The sequence below is a fragment of the Palaemon carinicauda genome, chromosome 39 (genome assembly GCF_036898095.1).
Source record: "Palaemon carinicauda isolate YSFRI2023 chromosome 39, ASM3689809v2, whole genome shotgun sequence".
NCBI lineage: Eukaryota > Metazoa > Arthropoda > Malacostraca > Decapoda > Palaemonidae > Palaemon > Palaemon carinicauda.
Genome location: NC_090763.1, coordinates 20629328 through 20652720, shown reverse-complemented (window position 1 = coordinate 20652720; position 23393 = coordinate 20629328). Strand labels below are relative to the sequence as shown.

The following is a 23393-nucleotide window of genomic DNA, read 5'->3' as shown; positions in this document are numbered from 1 at the left end:
CAGACTACTGTAATGTGATAAAATAAAATATTTGTAATAACCTATTTTATATGAAATGGAGCTATTTTTTTTGTTTAAAATTTACATTTACGTACGTAAAACAACTCTCTCTCTCTCTCTCTCTCTCTCTCTCTCTCTCTCTCTCTCTCTCTCTCTCTCTCTCTCTCTCGTAAATTGTTTTCCTGCTTTGCTACGTATGTATGATTTTATATAGATACGGTAAATAATATTTGTAATAACATATTTTCTAAAAGCTTTTACTGCAATATCATTATTTATCACTTTCATCATGCGCGTTAAATGCCTTCGTTTGTTTATTACGATCGAAGATGGAGCGTACTTTATGACGCCGCCGTTTCAGGCGGTGTCATAAAGAAAAACATTTCATTTGGAAGTCCTAAGAAAAATTAAGTAAAACATTGGTAATAACAAAATCAACATACTGTATAATCAATATAATCGATGCAAAAACTAACCTATACACAGATGTGTACACTAAATACGTTTGTTTCTTCATTATGATCAGAGATAAACGTAAACAAAACATTGGTTGCCATTTTTTATCGTGCTTTTTGGCGTGTTTAGGAAACCCATGATATAAAATCACCTTTAATATTTGTGCCTGTTTTAGTTTAGGGTACTGTAGTACATGCATTAAGTGTTCTGTACATTAAAGGGTAGTTTGTTAACAGTACTACGTACAAGGGAAGGTTTTAAAAGTCTGAATATACATGTTAAATAAATACGTAAATATGGTGTCACTACTTCGCAGATTTTCACCTATCGCGGTCGGGTCTGGAACCTATCTACCGCGATAAACGAGGGATCACTGTATAAGCAAAACAGAAACATGGTCCAGTTGAGGAACATTTAACATTAAATCCATATTGTGTTATAAAATATTTGTTCTTTATAACATTGACATATTGTAACATATAGTTAAAGAGATACTGTACAGTAGTACCTCGGGTTATGAGTACAGTACAGTAACTTTGGATACGAGTAAATGTGAATATGAATTTACAAATTAGAATTAGGTACGAATATTGTATCGGCCTGCGAGCAATGATTTTGCACTGAAGGGCCATTTCTAATGGACAAGTACGAACAAACTATCACACGGTGCTTGTACGTCACCCACGAAATGTCCGCAATGTGTACACCCAGATAAGGCTTCAGCAGGTCAAGCAGCTAATCTATTTACAGATATTTTAAAGAAAAGACAGAAGCAGTTGCCCTTAGATAGGTTCCTTGTGAAAATTTAACACTGCGTAAAAGAGATGACCAGGTGTCTACAAAGCGTAAATTAAGTGATTTGGTTACTAATAGTGAATTTTCCATGGAGGGAAATTCTTAGCCTCCTCTCTCACCTTTATGCCAGCCAGGACTCTCCTCAAAGGTAAAGTTAATTTGTCAATTATTTCTAGTTTTCATTGTGAAATATAAATTCTTATTCATTTTTTATGTAAAGGGTTATCGTTTGTAGAAATAGTTAGGCTACCATTACAAAACCTATAAAAATTAGTTTATACTGTATCGGTATTTATGGATGTGTAGAATGCATCGAGTAAATTTTCCTTTATTTCTTATGGGAAAAATTGTTTTAAGATACAAGCATTTTGGATTGGGAGCTCGCTTCCAGAATAAATTAGACTTTTATCCCAAACAGAAAAGTATTTCAATGTCTCTTGTCAGGAGCACACATTGCCTTTACATTATTAAAGAGAAAACTTTTCAACCATATACAAATAGAAAGCACCTTTGACTGGCCAGACAGTACTATATTGGATCCCTCTCTCTGGTTACTGCATATTTTGTCTTTGCCGACACATACACAGAATAGTCCTCTTTCCTCATAATCTTGACAACAATTCTTCTTCTCTCAAGAGGTTGAATACTGCACTGCAGTTGTTTAGTGGCTACTTTCCTCTTGGTAAGGGTAGAAGAGACTCTAGCTATGGTAAGCAGCTCTTCTAGGAGAAGGACATTCCAAAATCAAACCATTGTTCTATAGTCTTGGACAGTGCCATAGCCTCTATACCATGGTCTTTCTACTGTCTTGGATTAGAGTTCTCTTGCATTGGGGGTAAACTTGGGCATATATTATTTCTCTGTTGGAGCCTTTGGGCTTATGGCATCTTGCTTTTCCAACTAGGGTTATAGCCTAGCTTGTAATAATGATAATAATAATAGTAGATCTCTATATGGCAAATTATATTGAACAACGAAGCCTTCAAAATCCTATTGTTAAGTCTAGTGGCAGCAATTGCCTGTGCTCACTCGGCCCTCTTATGCTTTTTTTTTTGTGTCTAACCCTACTATTTTGTTTTAAAGCTATGCTACTCTCAGGAATGTCTACTAAGTTGCTAGAGCACATTGTGGTGTCAGGTCCAGGTCCAGGTCTAATAGACTTTAATTAGTAACAGAGTTCTAACTAATAGTGCTGGATGTGTGGAGGTCACTAATTAGTAACTTGGTTCTCACTACTATTACTGGATGTGTGTGGAGCTCACTAGTGTGAATTTCTATTCCATGATACAAAAATTACTGAATTTAGATTGTTTACCAAAGCAATTAGGATTTTGATTACTCTATAATGGCCATAGAGGAAATGGTTCACAGATCTGTGTCCATTTCTTTAAGTGGTTCTGATATCATTGGCTAGCAGGATAAATCTTCTCAAACATCCCTATTTTGTTCTATACTGTACTATTATAACTATGCAAGCCATTGTGGTATCCAGCAATGTAAGTCAAAGGTAAAACATAATTAATCCTGATTTAACATACAAAATCAATTACTGTACTTTATTACTTAGAATGTCTCTACTCAAGATTCTAAAGAATATGGTGTTACTGTACCAGAATAATGACTTGGCATTTGTGTGGCAGCCAACATATGGCAGATTGGTTATGGTGGTTTTATAGTTTAGGGGTTAGTGTGTTGTGTGGTCTCTAATGACTTTCCTGTAAAAAGCCAGAGCAGGAAATCTAATGTGACAAAATACCATGGAAGTATTGTCTCCCCAGCTCTAGGCCTAGTTCAATGTGCAAAATATGGACTCAGTGTGTATGATGGAGACAAGGGTTCAGACTCTATTTACTTCATTACAACACCTCCAATGCTGAAATTTGTCTGGCAACAGATATGTCATTCCTGAGAACCAATACTAATACGAAGGCAATACTACCTAGGCACTTTGTGCCATTGGGTTGGCAACATACATTTCCAGTGTCATGAATTGCAAAGCATTTACATCCCTTGTCAAGTTAAGTAACAGTAATCAAGTTCTGATTTAGTTATCCACTATTCTTACTGACAGTGTCAACATAATACTATAGATGGGTTATCTTGCTGTTCAAAAAAGCTTTCAGTGTTTTGTTTTGAATTTTTTATAGGATAGATTTTGTGATGGTAAATGGCACCATTCACTCCACTCGTTTTTCAGACAGCATGAGGTCCAGTTTTTCTATCTTATAACCTCTACAATTTTTATGAATTTTTACACTGCTTTTATATTAATTATTAGCTTTTCTAAGTCTTGGCCCTTTGTATAATTTTTTGGCTAAAATATCTTCGATTAGTTACAGTTGCATCTATAAAAAGCCTTTTTAGCTCCAGTTTGGGAATGTTTAGACTTTAATAATTTGTCACTGTTTTATACTGTATGGTTTGTTAGCTAACACTTTTTAGGTGAATTTTAGGCTAGAGTAGCCTATATCTTTTGCATATATACTCCATTGGTAAGTGACTTTAGAAACTTTCCATACTGTTTGAATGAATGATTAATTCATCAATGATTCAAAAAAAATATAGAAATCAGCCAGTTTTTCTACTACCTGAATATGGATAATATATGAGTAGCCTTTTGGTAGTCAGCTTTGGCATTATACCTGAGTAGGCTAAATAATAAAGTGGATATTCAACAACTGATCACATCCATGTAATTAACCAGCTAATGGAAAAATCTAGAGTATGAAAAACCACTATGCCTGACATTTATATTCTAAGAAAAAAGCTAGCTTTTGATTCTGTCAAAACTGCAGCAGCAATGAAAGCCCTTCAAAGACAGGAATAGATGAAATCTTATAATAGAACACTTGAAGATATCTACAGTATATGGGAAAATATTGGAAATCCTAAAATTACATGAAGATAGTGAGAAAATTCTAGTTGAGAAAGAAGTTAGACAGAGACCCCATCTCTCCTAATTTATTCACAGCATGCCTAGGAAAAGCTTTTACATATTTAGATTGGGAGATTGTAGGAATTAACATTAACGACGAATGCCCTAACAACTTAAGATTTGAAGGTGACATAATTCTGTTCACTGAGTCATTAGACAAATTGCAAAAGATGAAAGATTTCAATACAGAAAGCAGACATGTAGGACTAAAAATGAATATGAGTAAAACTTGGTGTTCAGTGAAAATGCAGACAACAAATACAGGTTTTGGACAAACCTCGAGCAATTGATAATGAATATATATACAGTACTTGGGGCAGACAGTAATTGTTTCCCCAGGACATAAGACTGAAATTAAAAGGATAAGCAAGGGATGACTAGTTTTTGGTCAACAAAATGGGATTATCAAAACCCTACCAGTATTACCTTATGCATCAAAAAATTGGAACCTTACTAAAGCCTTAGAACATAAGCCAGTTACAACTCAAAGAGCAATGGGAAGAGTAATGATGAGATAACACTGAGAGAGAAAAGGCACAACATGGATATGAGAGCAAACTAAAGTAGAGGATATTCTAACAACTTTAAGAGACAAAGAGCAGACAATGAATGAAGAACAGTGTGAAATTAAGAACATATATCAGTCAGTTGGTAGTGAAGTTTAAGATCGGTGTTACTGTATGGACATGAGTTGTGGTATGACAATGAAACAATATCTAACAGATTTTGTAGATTTGAGAAAAAAGCCCTCAGAAGAATATTGGGAGTTGAATGGCAGGAGAGAATTAGAAATGAAACTGAGACAGATTACTCAAGTGCCATATGTGGATGAAATCATGGTGAGAGGGTAGATGGATATGGTTTGGGCATCCCCTTTGCACTACCCAAGAGAGATTAGTTCACCAAACTTTCAACTGGGCTCCACAAGGCACTAGAAGTTGTAAGACCCAGGCCTACATGGCTGAGGACTATGAAGCTTGAAGTAGGATAGGGTGAATGGAGAAGTATTGATTTAAAGGCTCAAGATAGAGACGACTGGCAAAATCTAACTGAGGCCATTTACATCACTAGGCATAAGAGGAGATGATGATGATTCTAACATGTAAGAAAAAGAAATGGACATATGAGAATGACAAATAATAGATGGACATTAAAAATAACAGAATGGATCCTTAGAGATTGCAAACAAAGCAGGGAAAGGAAGAGAAGATGATGAATTGACAAGCTAAGAAAATTTATGGGTATAGACTAGCATTTAAAGACCATATACAGACTTGAGTGGAAGGTCATTCTGAGGCCTTTGTCCTCCAGTGGTTTAGTAACTGCTGAAGATCATGAAGATATATGAATATATATACATACTGTACATACATAATTTTGGTTGAGAAGTTTTCTAACCCTAGTTGGATTAGGCAGGAGATTTGGAATTAACTTTGTTTCCGAAATCCTTTAAATGACGCACCGTTTAGTAGCTTCTGATCATTATCAATGCAGAGATGGTGGTTTTCCTGATGTTAACGAGGCTCAATCTAAAAAGGAACTCTCAAAGATTTTCATCAACAATCTGGTAGCAATTTGTCGTCTCATGAGAGGAGGATCCTGCTCAAGAATTCTCCATGCAGTGAAGTTCATTCAGGAATAAGATTTGTCCTTCACACTCCACCTTTTGAGTTCTCTATGTGATAGCAGACACCCTCTTCAGACAAACACCCCTGGACACAGAGTGAACTTTGGCTCAGAGCTCCTTTAAAGAGATCCTCATTATCACTGATATGTAAGTGGACCTGTTTGCAATGAAAGGGAACCGCACAGTTCTGCTATAAGTAGCATTGAATATGAATTCTTAATTTCTCAGGCAGTGGCAAGAGATGCATAGATTCTGGAGTAGAACTGATGGTCCTTAATTCATGTTTCCTACGACGCGTATAATTTCAAAGGCTTTGAATATCTTTCAGGACTGCACATGGACAGCTGTTCTTGTAGCTCCAAAATGGCAAAAGAGTCTCAGATGCTTCAGCATCTGAGAAGGAAGTTAAATCCTCTTTGGTTAGCACAGTTGTATTAGATAATAGGGAGTCAGAATATCTTTGATTCCTCCTTTCTGACCCAGAATCTTCATGTTTGGATTTTATTTGATTGACTGTAAAAGGTCTTCCACCAGACAATGCCAGCCAGCATGGAAGGCATAAATGGTCTTCCAGAAAGAGATTGCAATGGCAGATAACCCAGGACTTCTTGGCTTCCTTTCTGGTCTACTTTTTTTAAGATAAGAAGCTTAAGCCATCAACAATTCTATTTTACAAATCTGCATATACAGATCTTTTAAAGCGGGCTTTGAATGTGGATTCAGACATGTTTCACAAGATTACTCGGTCTTTTGCTTTGCAACGATCATCCCTGCTTGTGTTTTTGGCAAAACTAGACAATTCCAGTGAGCTCGCAGTATTATATAGAGAACAGGAGTTTATCTCCATCACTCTTAGCTGTCTTCTGATTCTGACTCTGGGTCTCTGTCTAGTATATTGGCAAAGATCCAAGGTCTTCAGAAGATAGTCTGTTTCTAAATACCCAGACTAGCAAGCCCTTTTCTACAGGGCATTTCTGCATTCCAATGACCTCCCCTATTAAAAAAGCTAGATTTACCTCCCTCCCTAAACCATGAGAAAAATTGCTTCCTTATTGGTATTTTTCTCTAATATATAATTTCAAGACTTCCATAGCTTTACACATTGATCTGGGCATAGGGTGTTTATAAAACAATACAAGAAACAAATTCAAGTATGGGTGTGGTATTCATCACATTTGTGGCACCTACAAAGGGAGATTAAATAGAAGAAGGGGCCCATCTCAACCCAACCAGATCGGTCAGCAGATGCACCTTAATAAGCTTCTGGCTCCTGCCCCAAGGGATTTCCTTATGAGGTGAATTTGACGTAGGTTTTTTCTCACCCATACATAAATGAATTTGATGTTTGTAGGGTGGTAGATGATTAGCATTTATGGTACACGAGTCTGTTCTAGTATTGCGTTGATATTAGTCCCTGGAAGCCACAAAGCACTTTAAAAAAGAAAATAAAATTGCTATTTTGAGGTGGTGTTGTGTGGTCTCTAAAACCCTCCCTCCCTCCCCTAGTCTTGTGTAGGGAAGGGGAACTTATGAATCTTACTCTAAATATGGAAGATGGTGGCTGGGCACAAACAAAGCATCCAGGTGGTATTGTCTTCAATATTAGTATTATTGTTTGCAAGACGTATTTCAGCATTGGAGGTTCAACTGAGTCTATGCTTTATATGCTGAACCACTGGCCAAAGAGCAGGGGAGACAATATTTCTTTAGTATTTCATGTCATATTAGATTTCATGTTCTAGCCTTTTACACTTGTACCCTTGGTAACCACACATTACTTTCCCAAAAACTGTTTTTTCTTGTATCAAACCCCATTTTTAAATCTAAAGGTCTTCAAGCAGGGAGACTATATAATCAATGCGAGTCCCAGGAAAGTATTAATTAATTCTGTACTAAATATTGGGATATCAATTAGAGTAAGACTACATCCCTTTATTCAAAAAGAACTTCCCAGTATAAAACACAATACAGTACACTGTCAATATTGAAGTAGAAACTGCAAGCAAAATCAAAAGGGAGACTAGAACATAAAGTGCTTTGATGAGAATATGCTTAAATATTTGGAAATAATGCCCAATACTGCATAGAAAAACATGAGAGATTCCAACAGATTGAGATTGTAACATCGGTATGATCTGCCTAGTGAATGGCTGATCAGATAAAAGTGAGTAAAATCCAACATTTCAAGTTTCTGATGCATAAGGTAATACAGTACTGGTAGGACCTCCTGATTAAATATTTTTTTTGAGAGAGAGAAAGTGGCATTTTATTCTCTGCCCCATGCTTAACCTTCTTTTAACTTACTGTCTATCCTAAGTATGTAGGTTCATTAACAATGGCTATAGTTTTGTTCATAAATCTTATTTGTTTTGTCTTTGCATTTTCATTAAACATTATCTTGGTTTTACCCATATTCATTTTCAGGATTACATTTCTGCTTTCCTATGATTCATGAAATAGAACTACCGTATGTCATCTCCTACATTTTCCCAATCTAAATTCTTAAAAACTTCCAGGCATGCTTTGAATAATTTAGGAGAGATGTGGTCTCCCTGTCTAATCTTTTTTTCCAATTGGAACTTTCTCACTATCTTTATGCTAATGGAAAGGAGATTTGGAACAGATTGCCAACAAATATTTGCTTTACAGGAGGAAAATGGAAATAACAAAAAAGATGAGGATAAAACTTGCAGACGATTTCTCCACAATGCTATGCAATACTGATAAAAGAAATAACTCTGCCTGAGCCAGTACCAAAACTAAAGGTAGAAGTAAAAAACCATTAAAAGGCATGAAGAGCCAAAACAGCAGGAGAAGAGGACTTAACAATTGATTAGATCATAAAAGGAGGAGATTTCAGAGTAGTAAAACTTGCTGGCCTTTACACAAAATGTCTGCAAGAATGCTCAATACCCACAGCCTGGAAAAACTTTACTATAGTAATTCACAAAGAGACACAATAGCGCTGAAACATTACTGCTCAATAAGTTTACTCAGTATTGTGTGTGTGTGTGTGTGTTAGTACAGCAATCCTAAAATCCCAATTGAGAAAGGTCTTAGGCAGGTAGACCCATGTCTCATAAATCATTCACAGCATGCCTAGAAGAATTTTTTAAAATTTAAATTGGGAAAATGTAGGAAATGAATTTATGGGAAATAACTTGACACCTTAAGATTTACAGATAACTAGGTTCTATTCAGTAAATCACAGAAAGAATTGCAAAACTGATAGAAGACTTGAAGAAAAACCAGAAATGTAGTGCTGAAAATGAATATGAGTAAAACTAAGATAATGTTCAATGCAAATGCAGACAACAAATAATGGTTATGGATGAATCTCTAGAGATTGTTAATAAATATACATAATCAGGACAGACAGGAGAGACTTTGGTAAACAAGATGGGATTATGAAAAGTAAAGTGCCACTTTTTCTAAAAAGAAAAGTATTTAATCAGATTGTTCTACGTATTAACTTATGCATCAGAAACTTGAAACCTTATTAAAGCTTAAAAAAAGCTATTTACAACTCAAAGAGCTATGGAAAGGATAACGATGGGCTTCACACCAAATATTTTAACAATTAGCAAAAGAAATGGACATGGGCAGGACTTATTATGAAAATGATAGATAATGAATGGGTAGAAAGTATAACAGAATGGGTCCATTAGGGATTGTAAACCACGCCGAGAAAGAAGAGATATCATAAAAGCAATTTATGGCATAGGCAGTCATTATGCCCTAATCAAAGAAAAATCCCTTTTGTAAACCATTTCTATGTGTGAAAACATCTGATTATGCACCAAATGCACAAATGAAGTCAATCATACAGTTTAGAAAATTTCAACAAAATGGGCCAACTCCATGCACCCAAGATCACGAAACTCCCACATCCACTAGCCTTTATGTAAGTTTGCATGCTACATTAGCATTAGCAAATCAAAAACCCCAAACCCATGTAATTGTTCTGAAAAAGATTTTCAAAGGGTTAACAAATGGCTTCACCCAGTACACTCCATCACAGATGTTTGTGCTTCTTAAGACATTGAGACATAGCAATAGGAAATAATGAACAGGACATACAAACAAGATAACAAACAGATCAATAGTGACTCTGAACTGGTCAAAGCGAGTCGTTTAGTCACAGATACCCAAAGGCAGTGTGTCACATATCACTGGGGGTAAACAGCCTCTGAGGGAACTAAGGAATGATGGATCACACTCCTGTCTAATATCTATTGTATATTTAGTAATATTTGGTCGAAAAAGTATTTTCAGATCCCAGTTAAATTGAAATGCCTTTTCCCCAAAATTTCCTCCAAAGTAAATTTATAATTTCAGCTCAATTTTTTAGTTTAAAATTCTATTGTTCTACAGCATTCATAAATTCAAAATAGCTGACACTAAATTTTCCAGATTTAAAACACTGCTTAAGGGCAGATTTAAAGTTATGCACTGGATTGCATGCAAAAGGGATTTAGTAAATTTTCCTCACTTAAGGGACTTTAATAAATAAAGTAATAAAAGCATTTTTTCATTCTGTTGTGTAAATAATGTAGATAACAGGTTGTAGTGTAGATTGCAGGGTGTAGATATGCATCATAAATATATCTCATTTCATAAAGAAAGGACTTAATAAATATGCATTACTGCTGAAATTTTTTGAAAGCACAAGACTTAACAAAACCAGCTTTGAACATTGTAAAAGCTCAATTAAAATAATGTCTATATAATGCTGCAACATATCTGGTTGTCTTTGTAATTGAAATATTGTAATTACCCATACTGTACAATAATTTGTTACCTTAAAAATGTGTATCATAATGGGATAGGCATAAAACTGCCATAATGTAGTTTACTTTTTCCATTTTAGTAGAGTAAGTATGTCACAAAAAAATAAAAAAGAAAACAATGGCATAAACAAATCACTAATGCTCTAAGCCTTGTAAATCTAGGAAAAAAAATCAAACGCTAAACCACGCTTATAACAAATGCAGTAACATACTAAGGTACCATTACTGGCATATCTATTTTCAAAAGCTGACTCAAAACAAATACATGCAGACACCTAGAAAAATGTCCTAAGAATCATAAAATTCAAGCCATACCTAAAATGGTACTCACCATTGCTGCTATGTATACTATAGGTGACTGGCCGAGTTTGAGGAGGGGGAGAGACGACGAGAGGGAGAGGAGGAGAAGCCACGAACAACACACCTGCCGAAAGACCCCCAGTCAACCAGACATGCACCCACCCAGCCACACACTCACCTTGGCTTAAAGCCATCCCACGTACTGTATACGCCTAAATTAACTAGGACCAAAAGAATGGGTGCACAAGTTAAGTGAAGCTGTATATAGTACGACATCCCAGCTTTTACTGTACTGTATGCTAACAGCCTACCCTATCCTACTTTAAAGACAGCAAAATGTCAAGCATCATTGCAAGAATCTAAGGCTACCTTTTTACTGTACTGAAATGCTAAGAGTAGATCAAGGAATTTCTACAATAAATCACTAACAAATACCTTTTAATATTACCATAACATTTTAGTCTATAAAGTGACTCATCATAAAGGTATTCCAAGTTGTATTGTTTAATATTTTAATAAATTATTATTATGATGAAACCATTAAGTTGATAATAAAAATATTCAATCAGTTTGAGATAATAAAACAAAATATATGCTAATGAAGATAACGTGTGGCCGAGGACTTTTAAGCAGTATTTCATGATAAACAGTTGGGAAGGAAATAATACAAGTTATGTATTCACAAAAAATTATTTAGATAGCATTTGCAGATTGTAAACCTATTATAACAGAGATATCCAATATTTATTATGGTAATGAAATGTGAGATTCTCTTCTGGAGAATAGAGAACCAACTATTCATTGGAGGTATTCATTCAATTTCCATGTTTACTATTGCTTATGAAAATTAATGAATGAAGATTGCTGCTACAACTAAGCCTTAAACAAACTAGTGCATATCTACTTACAGAAAAATAAAAGTAATAGAGTAAAGATGACATTAAAACATGTTTTATTTATGAAGAAATATGAAAAATGTTGAAGTAATTTTTATTTTTCCTAATGATATAAACCTGTAGCTGTTTATAGGGAATATTCCTTTCGGCGAAGCTGAAAGACGAGTCATTAGACTTTTAGTGAGGGTTAACCATCCACCTGCTAGTTAGTGGGGGGCGGTGGTAATTGCTACCCTGCTCACTCACACCTAGACTGTGAACCCACTTTGCGGACTTTAAGGGGGATAGGTGCTGGAGTGCCAATTTGTATAAATAGCTACAGGTTTGTATCATCAGAAAGAATACAAATTACTTCCAAATTTGTCATTTGTTCTGTCCCTAAATACAAACCAATGCTAGCTTATCAGCATTTGACTCAAGGGTTTCTCTGTACGCGCTCTGCACGTAAATGGTAGGAACCCTTACACGTCACTAGATACTGTGTTAGGTACAGTGAGCGGCCTTTGCAAGCTGTGTGCTTGTGATACTAGCATTGACTGGTCCAGGTAGTTCTCCAAATCATCAGACTTCTGAAGGTACTGTATCATGGACTTTACCCAATCCCACCTCGCAAGGGGGAATGGGGATGTAACGAGTATATCTACCTATACCAGGTTACACAAGGGAATTGGTTCTACCTGCAGACAGCGGAGGTTAGCTTTGCAGAGTACCATAGATGCTGTTACTCCACAGGGTGTTAGATGAAAGAAAGAAAGAGCCAGTCATTCATCCCAGACTTAACCAAGGAAACCATGGTTAAACTCTGCCCTCCCTCATCTGCTTCTTGTCCATCAAGCCTAGGGTTTTTAAACCATTTATTGTGTAGCCACTCCAGAATCCATGGAGAACGTCTCCATGTTCTTGTGGGTCATGTCTTGCAGGAAGTGGGCAGTGAAGGTCATTTGACGCTTCTAAGCCTGCATCACAGAGTAGTCTTACAAAACGATAGGGCATATTCTTGCCCCTAACGTTAGGATGCTTCATCCACGATTTTGCGAATTCGAGTCGAGAACGTATTCTTTGTGATCCTTCTCTCGACTTTCCCTGAGCTGAAGAAGGGTGCTGACACTCAGGGGTGAGCTCTTGTAGTTTCCTTGAGGTAAAGCTTCCAGTTTCTCTATGACATTGTAAAATAAAAACTGATTAGGAAGAATACAAAATCTTTCAAGCTTTTTTAATTGTTAATTGTATTATTTTATTATTGATTACTGTAGTTGTTTCAGGAATTTATTGAGCTCATGTCCAATTTCAAAATTGCTTTCTTTGTTTTCTTAGCAGGTGGCTGGTGACAGGTCCCTACACCCAGTAGGGGTTTTAAAGATCAAGTAGATTTATAACAAAACCTGAACTGTAGTATAAGGAAAAGGTGTGTAATGCTGGAAAGACAGAAACAGTGTGCTAGCATGAACAGTAAAGAATGAATTTTTTTTCTTCAATACATTTCCTCCCACACTGTGCCCTGTCCACCAACCTAGAGTTAATTTAAAGTTTTTTTTTCTTTCCTAATGTTTGTAATGTTCAAATAACTGAATAAAGAAAAAATCACCTGGAAAGAATATTGCTTGGTTTATTTGGAACTCTGTACGATATACCAACAATGAGACTATAACTCTAGAATAATATTAGGCAACCGAGATTCTAGCTGGGTCTCCTTGCCCAGTATCAAATAAAGGGGTGGTGCTCAGTGCCTAGTTGTCTTGACTGTTTACCTTTTGCCCAGATTTCTGGGTATTCCACCAGTTTTTCTTTTTGTGTAGTGAAATGGAGTCTAGTCAGCATTCGGACACTAGGTAATCTGCGTGCTACATCTGGCCACAGTCCACAAACCACTACAGTATTGTAACCATTGATCGGGATCATTGGTCATGCTGCAAAGGACTCCCAGACCGAAGGGTTCAGATTCTGGAATCTAAGCTGCCGGAAACAAGTTCAAGTATTATCTGGCCCATCGCTGTGAATGAGAGACATTAACCGCGGCCCATGAGGTTCACCAACTCTCTTGGCCAAAGCCAACACGACCAGAAGACCTGCCATCGAGGTCAGGTGAACATCTGCTGCTTGGAGTCCTGGATCGATGTCTTCTTTCCGACTTATGGTCTGTAGGCTCAAAACTCTGTATGAGAAGGGGCGATGCCGATGTGGAGGAAATGTTAATTCCTTTCGGTCTGCAGGCGAGGCTCAAGGACTGGCGGTGGTGGGGCGTTTCACTGTTGAGACAGAGAGAAGCTTCCCTTTTGAAGGTAAATAAGGGACTCCTCTAATGCTGTCATAGTAGCATCAAGGGGAGGGATACCCCTTCCATGATAGCAACTTACAGTCCACTTGACCTGGACGGTCAAAACCGAAGATCTACGCAGGTATCTAGACATCCTCTTTGTAACCTGTTGCAAAAAACTCACTGAGAGAGGGGAAACTGTATAGTCTCCAGGCGTGAGGTTGGATGGCTATCGAGTCGCTGAGGGAATTCTCTCAGGATCTCCGTCGGGAGTTGCAAATGAATCAACTGAGTGTGACTAGTCTGCTGGGCAAGACTAATTTTTCTGGCGAGACTCGACTGCTGGGCAAGACGAGTTTGATGGCCTGCTCCCAAAGATCAAGGCTGGGGGATTGATGAATCCAATTCCTGTAGGATTTCTCATGCTCTACGTCAGTAGGCGAGATGAGTCTTCTAACAAGACAAGACTGCTGATGATGAGGCCTGCTCTGGAGAGCAATGGTGGGGAACGGGCAAGCCCAATTCTTGCTGGAGGAATCCCCCGGAGGGGAGACCAACCAAGAAAAGTTACATTCGCTCGCAAACGGGAAAGGAGACTACCATTTACTGCTGCTGTCAGCGATCCTTCCAGCAAGCAGGAAGATTGCTGCAATTTGGCTAGGGGAGGGAATACTCCCTCAGCAGTGAAGTGGGTGAATCCCTTGCTTCGCTGGAAGGAAGAATCCTCTGAAGGAGAGACCAACAAGCAAAAGAAGTCTTTTTCGCGGATGGGAAAGATACAACCAGCTTCTGCTGCCGTAGTCGGCCACTCTCCCCACAAGCAAGAAAATTGTTGACCACTGGTTGGAGGAACTGTTCCAGCACCTAGAGGCGATCCCCTTGGCCGCATTCTCTGTTTCTCATCAACAAGTTCTAGCTGAAGTTGAAGGTCGACCTCGGGTGTTGCCTGAGTTAAAATCTGAGCTTTCCTCGAAGGGGTGGTACCCCTTATCTTTATCCGTAGAAAGGTTGCCCCTCATTTCTGGGAGGTTTAAAGAGACAGTACTGTTTGGACTCTGACCAAAGCCCGGAGGCAGAATGGTACAGCATGCCCCCCCTCCCCCCCTTACTTTAGATGCATCTGAAGGAGAGTTCATTCCGGGGAATGGCCGAGGAGGTCAACTCGTCGGCAAAGATTTCCATTTGTCAACCGTCTTCTCAGGTCCGTCTCTGGCCAGGTTCTCGTAGACCCCCAAGATAAAAGAGGGATCCTACTCCTGCCCCAGAAGAGGTTGGATTCAAAGGAATCCGATGCAAGCCTTGTGAACCCAAGTGAAGCAGTGACTTGAGACATAACCACTGCTGGCTGAAAGTGCGCCTCGCAGAAGGAAGACTCCTCTCATCCTTCTTCTAGGATCTCGTCGATCTGGGAGAAAAACTTCTGCATGACGACGATGAACTTATCAAAGGGTGCCTGTCTCTAATAAGCAAGCCAAGGTATCTCTTGAGATTCACTACAATCCTCAGATATCGGTAAACTCTGGGTGAAGTCTCAGTGGTAACGAATATCAGCCATGGAGTCTGTTAGGATCAATCTGTCGTACCGAAGTCTTTGAAGTAGAAGAAACGACCTAGTCCCTTAGACTCACAGCCCTTCAGCTCACTAATAGTAGTGGAAGTGGTAATAGTCGTAATTGTGGTCCGATGAAAATGTTCCTAAGGGGCGAACGTTTGAGAGTGCTGATAGATGCATCAGGAAACCGATAGCACTGTACATGTGTGAATCAAGTTCTCAGTAGTGAGTAAGGTATTAAGCACCAAGGTTAACACTTATGCTTTACCCCTCTCATTGAAGGTGAGAGGTGGATTAGGTTCCAGGAAGGGAAAGGTGCTAAACTCCCTCAACTGCATGGCGTGGTAAGCACTACCAGAGTAATGCCACTTGCAGAAAACGAAGGTAAATTGGTCCACCGTTGAAGTTCTATGAAGAGGAGAATTGCTCAGATACTCTAAAGCGATCGAGGAAACCATAATGGTAAAGGGCTCTGCGTAAGACGAAGAGAGTAGGAGGGTCTCGCTTGTAAGAGAAGAGCGCATACTTGAAGTAAGGATTGCAGGTGGATGAGATATGCAATCATTACCAGAGAAGATCTCTGAAGAATAAAGGAGAAACCTACTCCAAGAGATAAGGCTCCTGAGATTCTCTGGTGGCCATCCGTGATTCTACCCGTAAGTGGGAAGCTGCCGGAGGTTGCTGGAACCGAGGAACTTCGAAGAAATCTGAAGAGTGATTGCACACTGACAGGTGATGGGAAAATGACAGGTGATGGGAAAATGACAGGCGATGAGGTGACGGCGAATGCGAGGAGCTGGCAAATGATGGGCAGCTGGCGAAAGTCAAACAGCTGGCAAACACCGAGCCGCTGGCGCACTGCTAACATCTGGAGAGTGACGAGCAGTTAGAGAATGACAAAAGACTGGAGACTAATGAGCAGCTGACAAACCAAGAACAGCTGATGAGTGACAAGCAGTCGGAGACTGATGAGTGACTGGCAAACACCGCAAGGCTGGCAAACAGTGAGTCAATAGAGAGTCCAAATAAGCAGGAAGGTGTCGAGAACACTTAGGCTGTGTGAGAGACTGTCAATGATAATCTTGTGATAGAGAGAAACAAGGTGAGTCACGAGGTAACGAGTGACGCTCTCTAGAAGAAGGACAATCCTGGCGAGGGGTGAAAGTCACGGTGACAAACACTCGACGCACTTCTGTCCCCGCAACTGGAATAAGACAATCGCCTGAAGGCAAGTGCTCGGCTCCCAAGTGATGAGTACGAGCCTAACAGTAGCAAGAATAATGCTGACCATCTTGTGAGGGTGAAGGTCATGAGGTAAAGGGGTACATAGTCCGAAGACGAGTGATAAGCAGCTGGCTATTCACTCGCAGCTTGCGATTTACACACAGCTGGGGAGTGACGAGCAACTGTCCTTGACAGGGCTGAAGAGAAGTCTCCTTACTGCAGGGGGGAAGAAAGAACGTCCAGGGAGGCGAGGAGTACAGTAATGAACGCCGGAGCCTGACGAACCCCCGGTGGGGAACGTTTGCGCGGTTTCTCCGGAGAGGGAACCTGTTCTGGCTGAGTCAGAGAAGAAAAAACATTGGTCTCCCAAAGGTCTCGGGAACAGAGTCTCTACGGGGGTTCTCACTCGCGAACGAGAGGTGACCACACGCAGGAGAGACTCACCTCAGACTTTACTCCACCCCCGACCGAAGAGTCGGCTCAACATGGAGCATGTAGTCTTTGGCGAAGAAACTGCAGCTGCTGCGATGAGAAGCAGCATTCAGCAATTCTCCCTGCAAGCAGGAAGGTTGCAAGAGAGAAGCTAATGAAGAGAAGTTCTCCAATGGAAGGGAGAAGCCCAACACCTAGGGAGGTTAACACTCTCGAAGGGAAAATTGTCCAACCCTTGTAGGCGGACATCCCGGCAACTCTCTCTGCTTCTTGTCACCAAGCCTTGTTCAAGTTGAAGGTCTGCATGGAGCACTACCTGTGAAAAATAGCCAAAGCTAGTTTCTGGATTCACCCCCGAAGGGATCCCCCGATTGGAAACTCCCGGAGTCCAGTATGCTACCGTCTTCGTTCCTATGCCTGAACATGAAGAACGAAGGAGAAGAAGAAGTGTTGTAGAGACTGTACTACTCTTGGAAGGGACATCCTCATAAGGACAAGGTTGTAGTCAACGTGCTGATCAGGAGTTGCCACAGGTGTAGGAGAAAAGGACTGTGACGGAGCAGGGACAGCAGATTCTACAGGAACGAACGGCTCTGCTCGGCATCGCTAGCTGTGGAATTATAGAAATTATTGAAGAAAAAACTACCACGGCAGGACCACTTACCCCAGGAAAGGGAAATGTGTCCCCTGAGAGAACACAAACATACTAAGGACTGCGCACTCCCTTTGCCGGCCGTCATTGTCGGGAGAAGGAGAGTAGCAGCCTAAGAACTGTAAAAAAGGAAATACAATTAATTACTTTAGCCGACGAAAAAAACTATTCGGAAGAACCACTCAGCCCTCCGGAGGAAAAGGGGTTCCCTGAGGGAGAGCGGACAAGCTAAAGCTATTCACTCGCTCTACCAGCTAAGAATGGCTGTTGGCCCATCTCCACATAAAGGAGTGTGGCACTGAAAGCTGGAATAAGTTAAATTACTAAAAATTATTATTTCAACTTAATTACTGAAAAAACCATTCGGGAGTACAACCAAACCCGCATAACGGGAAAGGTGTGGAGTGCAGAGGATCTGCCGGCCACCCACGTAACAAGGGAGAGCGGTGTTGTCAATGAGGAAGAGCAAGACCGAAGTCAAGCTCTGGGAAGACCGCATGTCCACATGCGGTCTTCCTCCAAGGACTCGCAGAAGGAGAGCAACATTAACATCTGAACGGAGGAGTATCCACACAATGAAAACTCCCCTGCGGCAGAGGTTGAGTCACTCGGAAGGCCACCAGCCTACAGGTTGTCCGTCGTCCAAGGGGGGAAGATCGTAAGAGAAGGTTCTCCAGCCTTGAGAACCTGCCACACTACACTGTCACAATAATAGCAACATTTGCTGTAAAAAAAAGCTTAAATATATATAAAAACATTACAAGAATGTTTTCATATACTGTACAATACTGTATATAAAATGAAAAAACCTAAGTTTAAGAAAGTAAGTAAAATATCCGGTTTCCGACAAAAAAAAAAAAAAGGAACAGAAACATCTCTCCCTGAGGCAAAAGCAAAGTGGGTTCACAACCCAGGTGTTTGTTTGAATGAGCCTGGTAACAACTAACAACCCCCCTACCCGCAAACTAGCGGGTGGATGGTTAACCATCGCTAAAAGTCTAATGATTGGTCTTTCAGCTTCACCGAAAGTAATATTCCCTATAAACAGCATGAACAAATGAAAATTGAGAACTAAAGAAGTCAAATTTATCGGCTCCCAGTTAAATTCATTATGTAAACATATATTTCAGGCAGTAATAAAAAAACACACCAGAATTACAATAAGATATATAAATTTATGAAAACCTTGGTAAATAATATCTATGAATTTAGTTAGGCCATAAGGCTTGGCAGTGGAGCCTACAAGATCATTCAGCATCCATGTGAAATTGTGGTGATAGAAAACATAAGGTTGGATAGCATAATTGATGAAAACAAATGAAAATGGAGGTATAGTTAAGATAAAAAGGCAAGTGCAGCTAGGAACTGAAATAACATTCAAAGGCCTGTAAGTTATACAGTACTTACAGTGCTCCACTTGAGGTGCAATGATAAATATATTGTTTACAACTCCCTCTGTAAAAATTACAGTACATCAAATAATAGGGGGTTCCTTTATTGTCCATCTTTTATTTGCAGTAAAGTATATCAATATAAAACTACATTTTACAATGCAGATTATTTCCATGATTATTAATTGAACCATGATCACTTGATATTTACAGAACCTTGAAAATTACTTTCCCTGCATATTACTAGCATTAAAACTCAGAGAACAAATATTACTTAAGTGAATAAGCCTGAATTATTTTTTCAGATCATGAGGATGAGAGCCTACTTGTCATTAAAAATAAAAAATGTAAAAGTATTCAAATCCTTCCTTTCTTTCAGTACAAGAATTTCTTTGAATCTATTTTTTATCACTGATACTATAGTCCCCTTTAACATATAAGAAGGTTGATTAATTCAACTGTTTGTTATGTAACCATTAGTATTTTAGCCTGGCTTATATGTAATATTGGCTTTTTTTTGGGGGGGGAGCCTGTAGAGGTATTTGGTAACTGAGTTACAAGATTATGCACATTGGAATTAGGTTTTTGTTTTATTTTAGTACTTTATTATAGTTTCTACCCGGAGTAAAATAATAGTGCATGCTAAACTCAATGCAGGGGAGTTTCGGCAAGAACGAATTCTAGAAGACGGGATATAATAGGTTGTGTGTTTTCATAAGACTAATTTATTGGGGTATCACCACATAGTTTATTGTAGGCATTACTTAAGGGTCTTTGCAGCATTCATTTGGTCTCTAGTTGCACTTGCTTCATCTATCTATCTATTTACCAGGGAACTTCCCCCCAATTTTAGGGGGTAGCCGACATCAAAAAATTAAATAAAGGGGACTTTTCCTCTCTCCACTCCTCCCAGCCTGACGAGGGATTCATGTAAGTTCAGTTGGAACTGCTAGGGTGCCACAGCCCACCTTCTCCTGTTATCCACCACAAATGAAGTTTCAATTGCTGAATCCCCTACTGCTACTACCTCAGTCACCAAGGCAACCAGAGGAAACAGCAGGGCCTACCCGAACTGCGTCACAATCGCTCGCCATTCATTCCTATTTCTAGCATGCTCCATTGCCTCTCTCACATCTATCCTCCAATCACACAGAGCTTTCTTCACTCCACCCACCCAAACCTTGGCCTTCCTTTTATACTTCTCCCATCAACTCTTGCACTCATCACCTTCTTCAGCAGACAGCCACTTTCCATTCTCTCTACTGGCCAAACCACCTCAATGCATTCATATCCACTCTAGCTGCTAAATCATTTCTTACATCGGTTCCCACCCTCACTACTTCGTTCCTAACTCTATCTAATCAAGATGCACCAGCCAAACTCTTCACACTTTATCTCGAACACATTCAATTTCTGTCTCTCCATCACTTTTGTTTCTCACAACTCCGATCCATACATCACAGTTGGTACAATCACTTTCTCATACAGAACTCTCTCTACATTCATTCCTAACTCTATTTTTTACCACTCCCTTCACTGCCCCCAACACTTTACATCCTTCATTCACTCTCTGACGTATATCTGCTTCCACTCTACCATTTGCTGCAACAACAGACCTCAAGTACTTAAACTAATCTACTTCCTAAGGTAACTCTCCATTCAACATGACATTCAACTTAGCACCACCCTCCCTTCTTGTGCATCTCATGACCTTACTCTTATCCACATTAACTCTCCACTTACTTTTCTCACACACCCTTCCAAACTCTTTCACTAATTGACCAAGCTTCTCCTCCAAATCTGCAACCAGTACAGTATCATCCACAAACAACAACTGATTTACTTCGCGCTCATGATCCCTCTCGTCTATCAGTTTCAATCATCGACCAAGCTCTTGAACATTCACCTCTCTCACCACTCCATCAACAAACAAATTGAACAACCATGGTGACATCACACATCCATGTCTTAGCATCACTCTCACTGGAAACCACTCGCTCACTTCATTTCCTATCAACAACAACCTTCCACCAATTCCATATAACATCATCACATTCCACATTGCTTCCATATCAACTCTATCATACGCTTTCTCCAGATCCATAAACGCAACATACACCTTCTTGCCTTATATCCTTCTAATATACCTCTATTCCTGATTCCTTTATTCCTTCTTTCTACTGTTTCTCCCATTTGCACGTGGGTGCTGAATGACACTAACAGCCCAAGTGCTGGGCTATATAACTAAAATTCAATAATTCAATTCACATTCACATTTGTAGAGATATTTCTTTGAATTAGAATGCATCATTTGTTCATGTGATTTGTTTTTTTTCATTTTTGCACACAGCATAAGTATTCAAAATTTCCTACATCTATTTAAAGGTTTAAAGACAACTCATGAATGGCAGAGGCAAGGGACAGTGACATTGCCTTATCAAGCAGAGACTGACCATATATACATATGATCAGTGCCCACGCCCCTCTCCACCCAAGCCAGGACCAAGGAGAGCCAGGCAATGGCTGCTGATGACTCAGCAGATAGACCTATAGGCTCCTCCAAACCCTCATCCTTAACTCGCAAAGATGGTGAGGTTGCAGCGACCAAAGGAACTAACGAGTTTAAGCGGGACTCGAACCCCAGTCTGGCGTTCATCAGTCAGATTTTTTAGAATTCATTAAAAGTAGATTTCTAAAGCTGGCATTTAGTGATAACATAGGTAAATAGTTTTAATCACTACCATCATTCAAAACTTGTCGTGTTAAAGGGCATAAGTGGGACACAATGTTAAAAAGTAAATCAGTGAAAAGTACTGTAATCAAATTTTGAAGAGAATCAAATACCGTTATATCAATTATAAATAAGGGCAGGATGTAATTTGATATACCAAAGCTGTTCATATCTTATAGTGCTTATATTTTAAGAAAACCTCTGGAAAACATTTTAGCAGGAACTCCCTTTTAAAATTTCCAATGGAGAAAGTTTTACTGTTTTCATGTAAATTATAGTACTACCACCCAAGCTTAGCTGAATGTTGTGTAGTCCTCTGTCAGCTAAAGGCAGACTTGTTACTTATAATTAAAATTTTTAACATCGTGCTGAAAAAATCATATTTCTATGAACCTTCTCTCTGATGCTCATATTGCTTACTTCTAGAAGCTTGATTATATCGACAACTAACCCTAAAATAAAATAAAAATCTGGTTTCCTTTCCTTCCAATAGACTTAGGCCTCTAGTAAAGTAATGAAACAATTTAGAAGTTCATCCTCATCATATCATACCACACTTAATGGGGAATAAGCCAATGGCTTGCCCCAGCCATACTGCCTTGTCATCAGTCTCTGTATCGCTGTTAGTTTAAAATGACAACCCCTTACACCAGATTGTTCAGATTTAAATTTTTAGTGCTCTTAATGATGTCTTCTCCTGGATTTACCTGCTATTACTGTGTCTTGTGTCAGGGACAGTATTGTGAATAATATTACCATTATGAGGAGTGGGAAGGCCTCGCAGTTCCTCTAATAAAATTTTCTTTTTGATTGAAGACTGTATGAATAGTACAAAGCATTAAAGTTCATTTGGTTTTAGATCAGGGGAGATCCAAAGAAGACTAGGCTGGTTCTTTTAGCATGGATTATAATGATTATGAAACACATGCACTCCTTTACTCCTATCATCTCGTTTAGCAAGTCCAGTTTTGATAATGATGAGCTTCACAAGCTCTTAACTTCTTTTGTGTATCTAAGAAGGCCAGCGAGTCTTCCGTTAAGAACAGAAATTCTGAACTAACCTTCCCTATTTCAAACAGCTAATCTGACTCCTCAATTTGTTGCGAGTGGTTCTGGTGATCCATTCAGTAAAGATTCTGATGCCACATAATAGCTTTTAGATCCTCTCATAAAACCTTAACATCTTTATTTACTTTGGACCCTTTAGCTGCAAAACCCTCTCCTTCTCACAATCCTAGCAACTCCTCTAGACAACTAGATTGCTAGGCAGAAGACAGAGTGGGTAGCCTGGATCCTAATACAGTATCCCTCCACTCACTGAAGTGACCTAAAGCTACCTCAGTTTTGGATGGTGTGGT

The 23393-nt window shown here is 39.2% G+C and overlaps 1 protein-coding gene across 1 annotated transcript in view; it reads right to left on the bottom strand.

Annotated features, from left to right (window-relative positions):
* The window catches only part of LOC137631270 (mucin-6-like), a 111040-nt gene that overhangs the window by 12099 nt on the left and 75548 nt on the right, over positions 1 to 23393 (bottom strand). The window contains exon 12 of the mRNA XM_068363051.1: positions 10935 to 11027. Within this exon, the coding sequence (XP_068219152.1) occupies positions 10935 to 11027 (93 nt within the window). The remainder of the gene's footprint in view (positions 1 to 10934; positions 11028 to 23393) is intronic.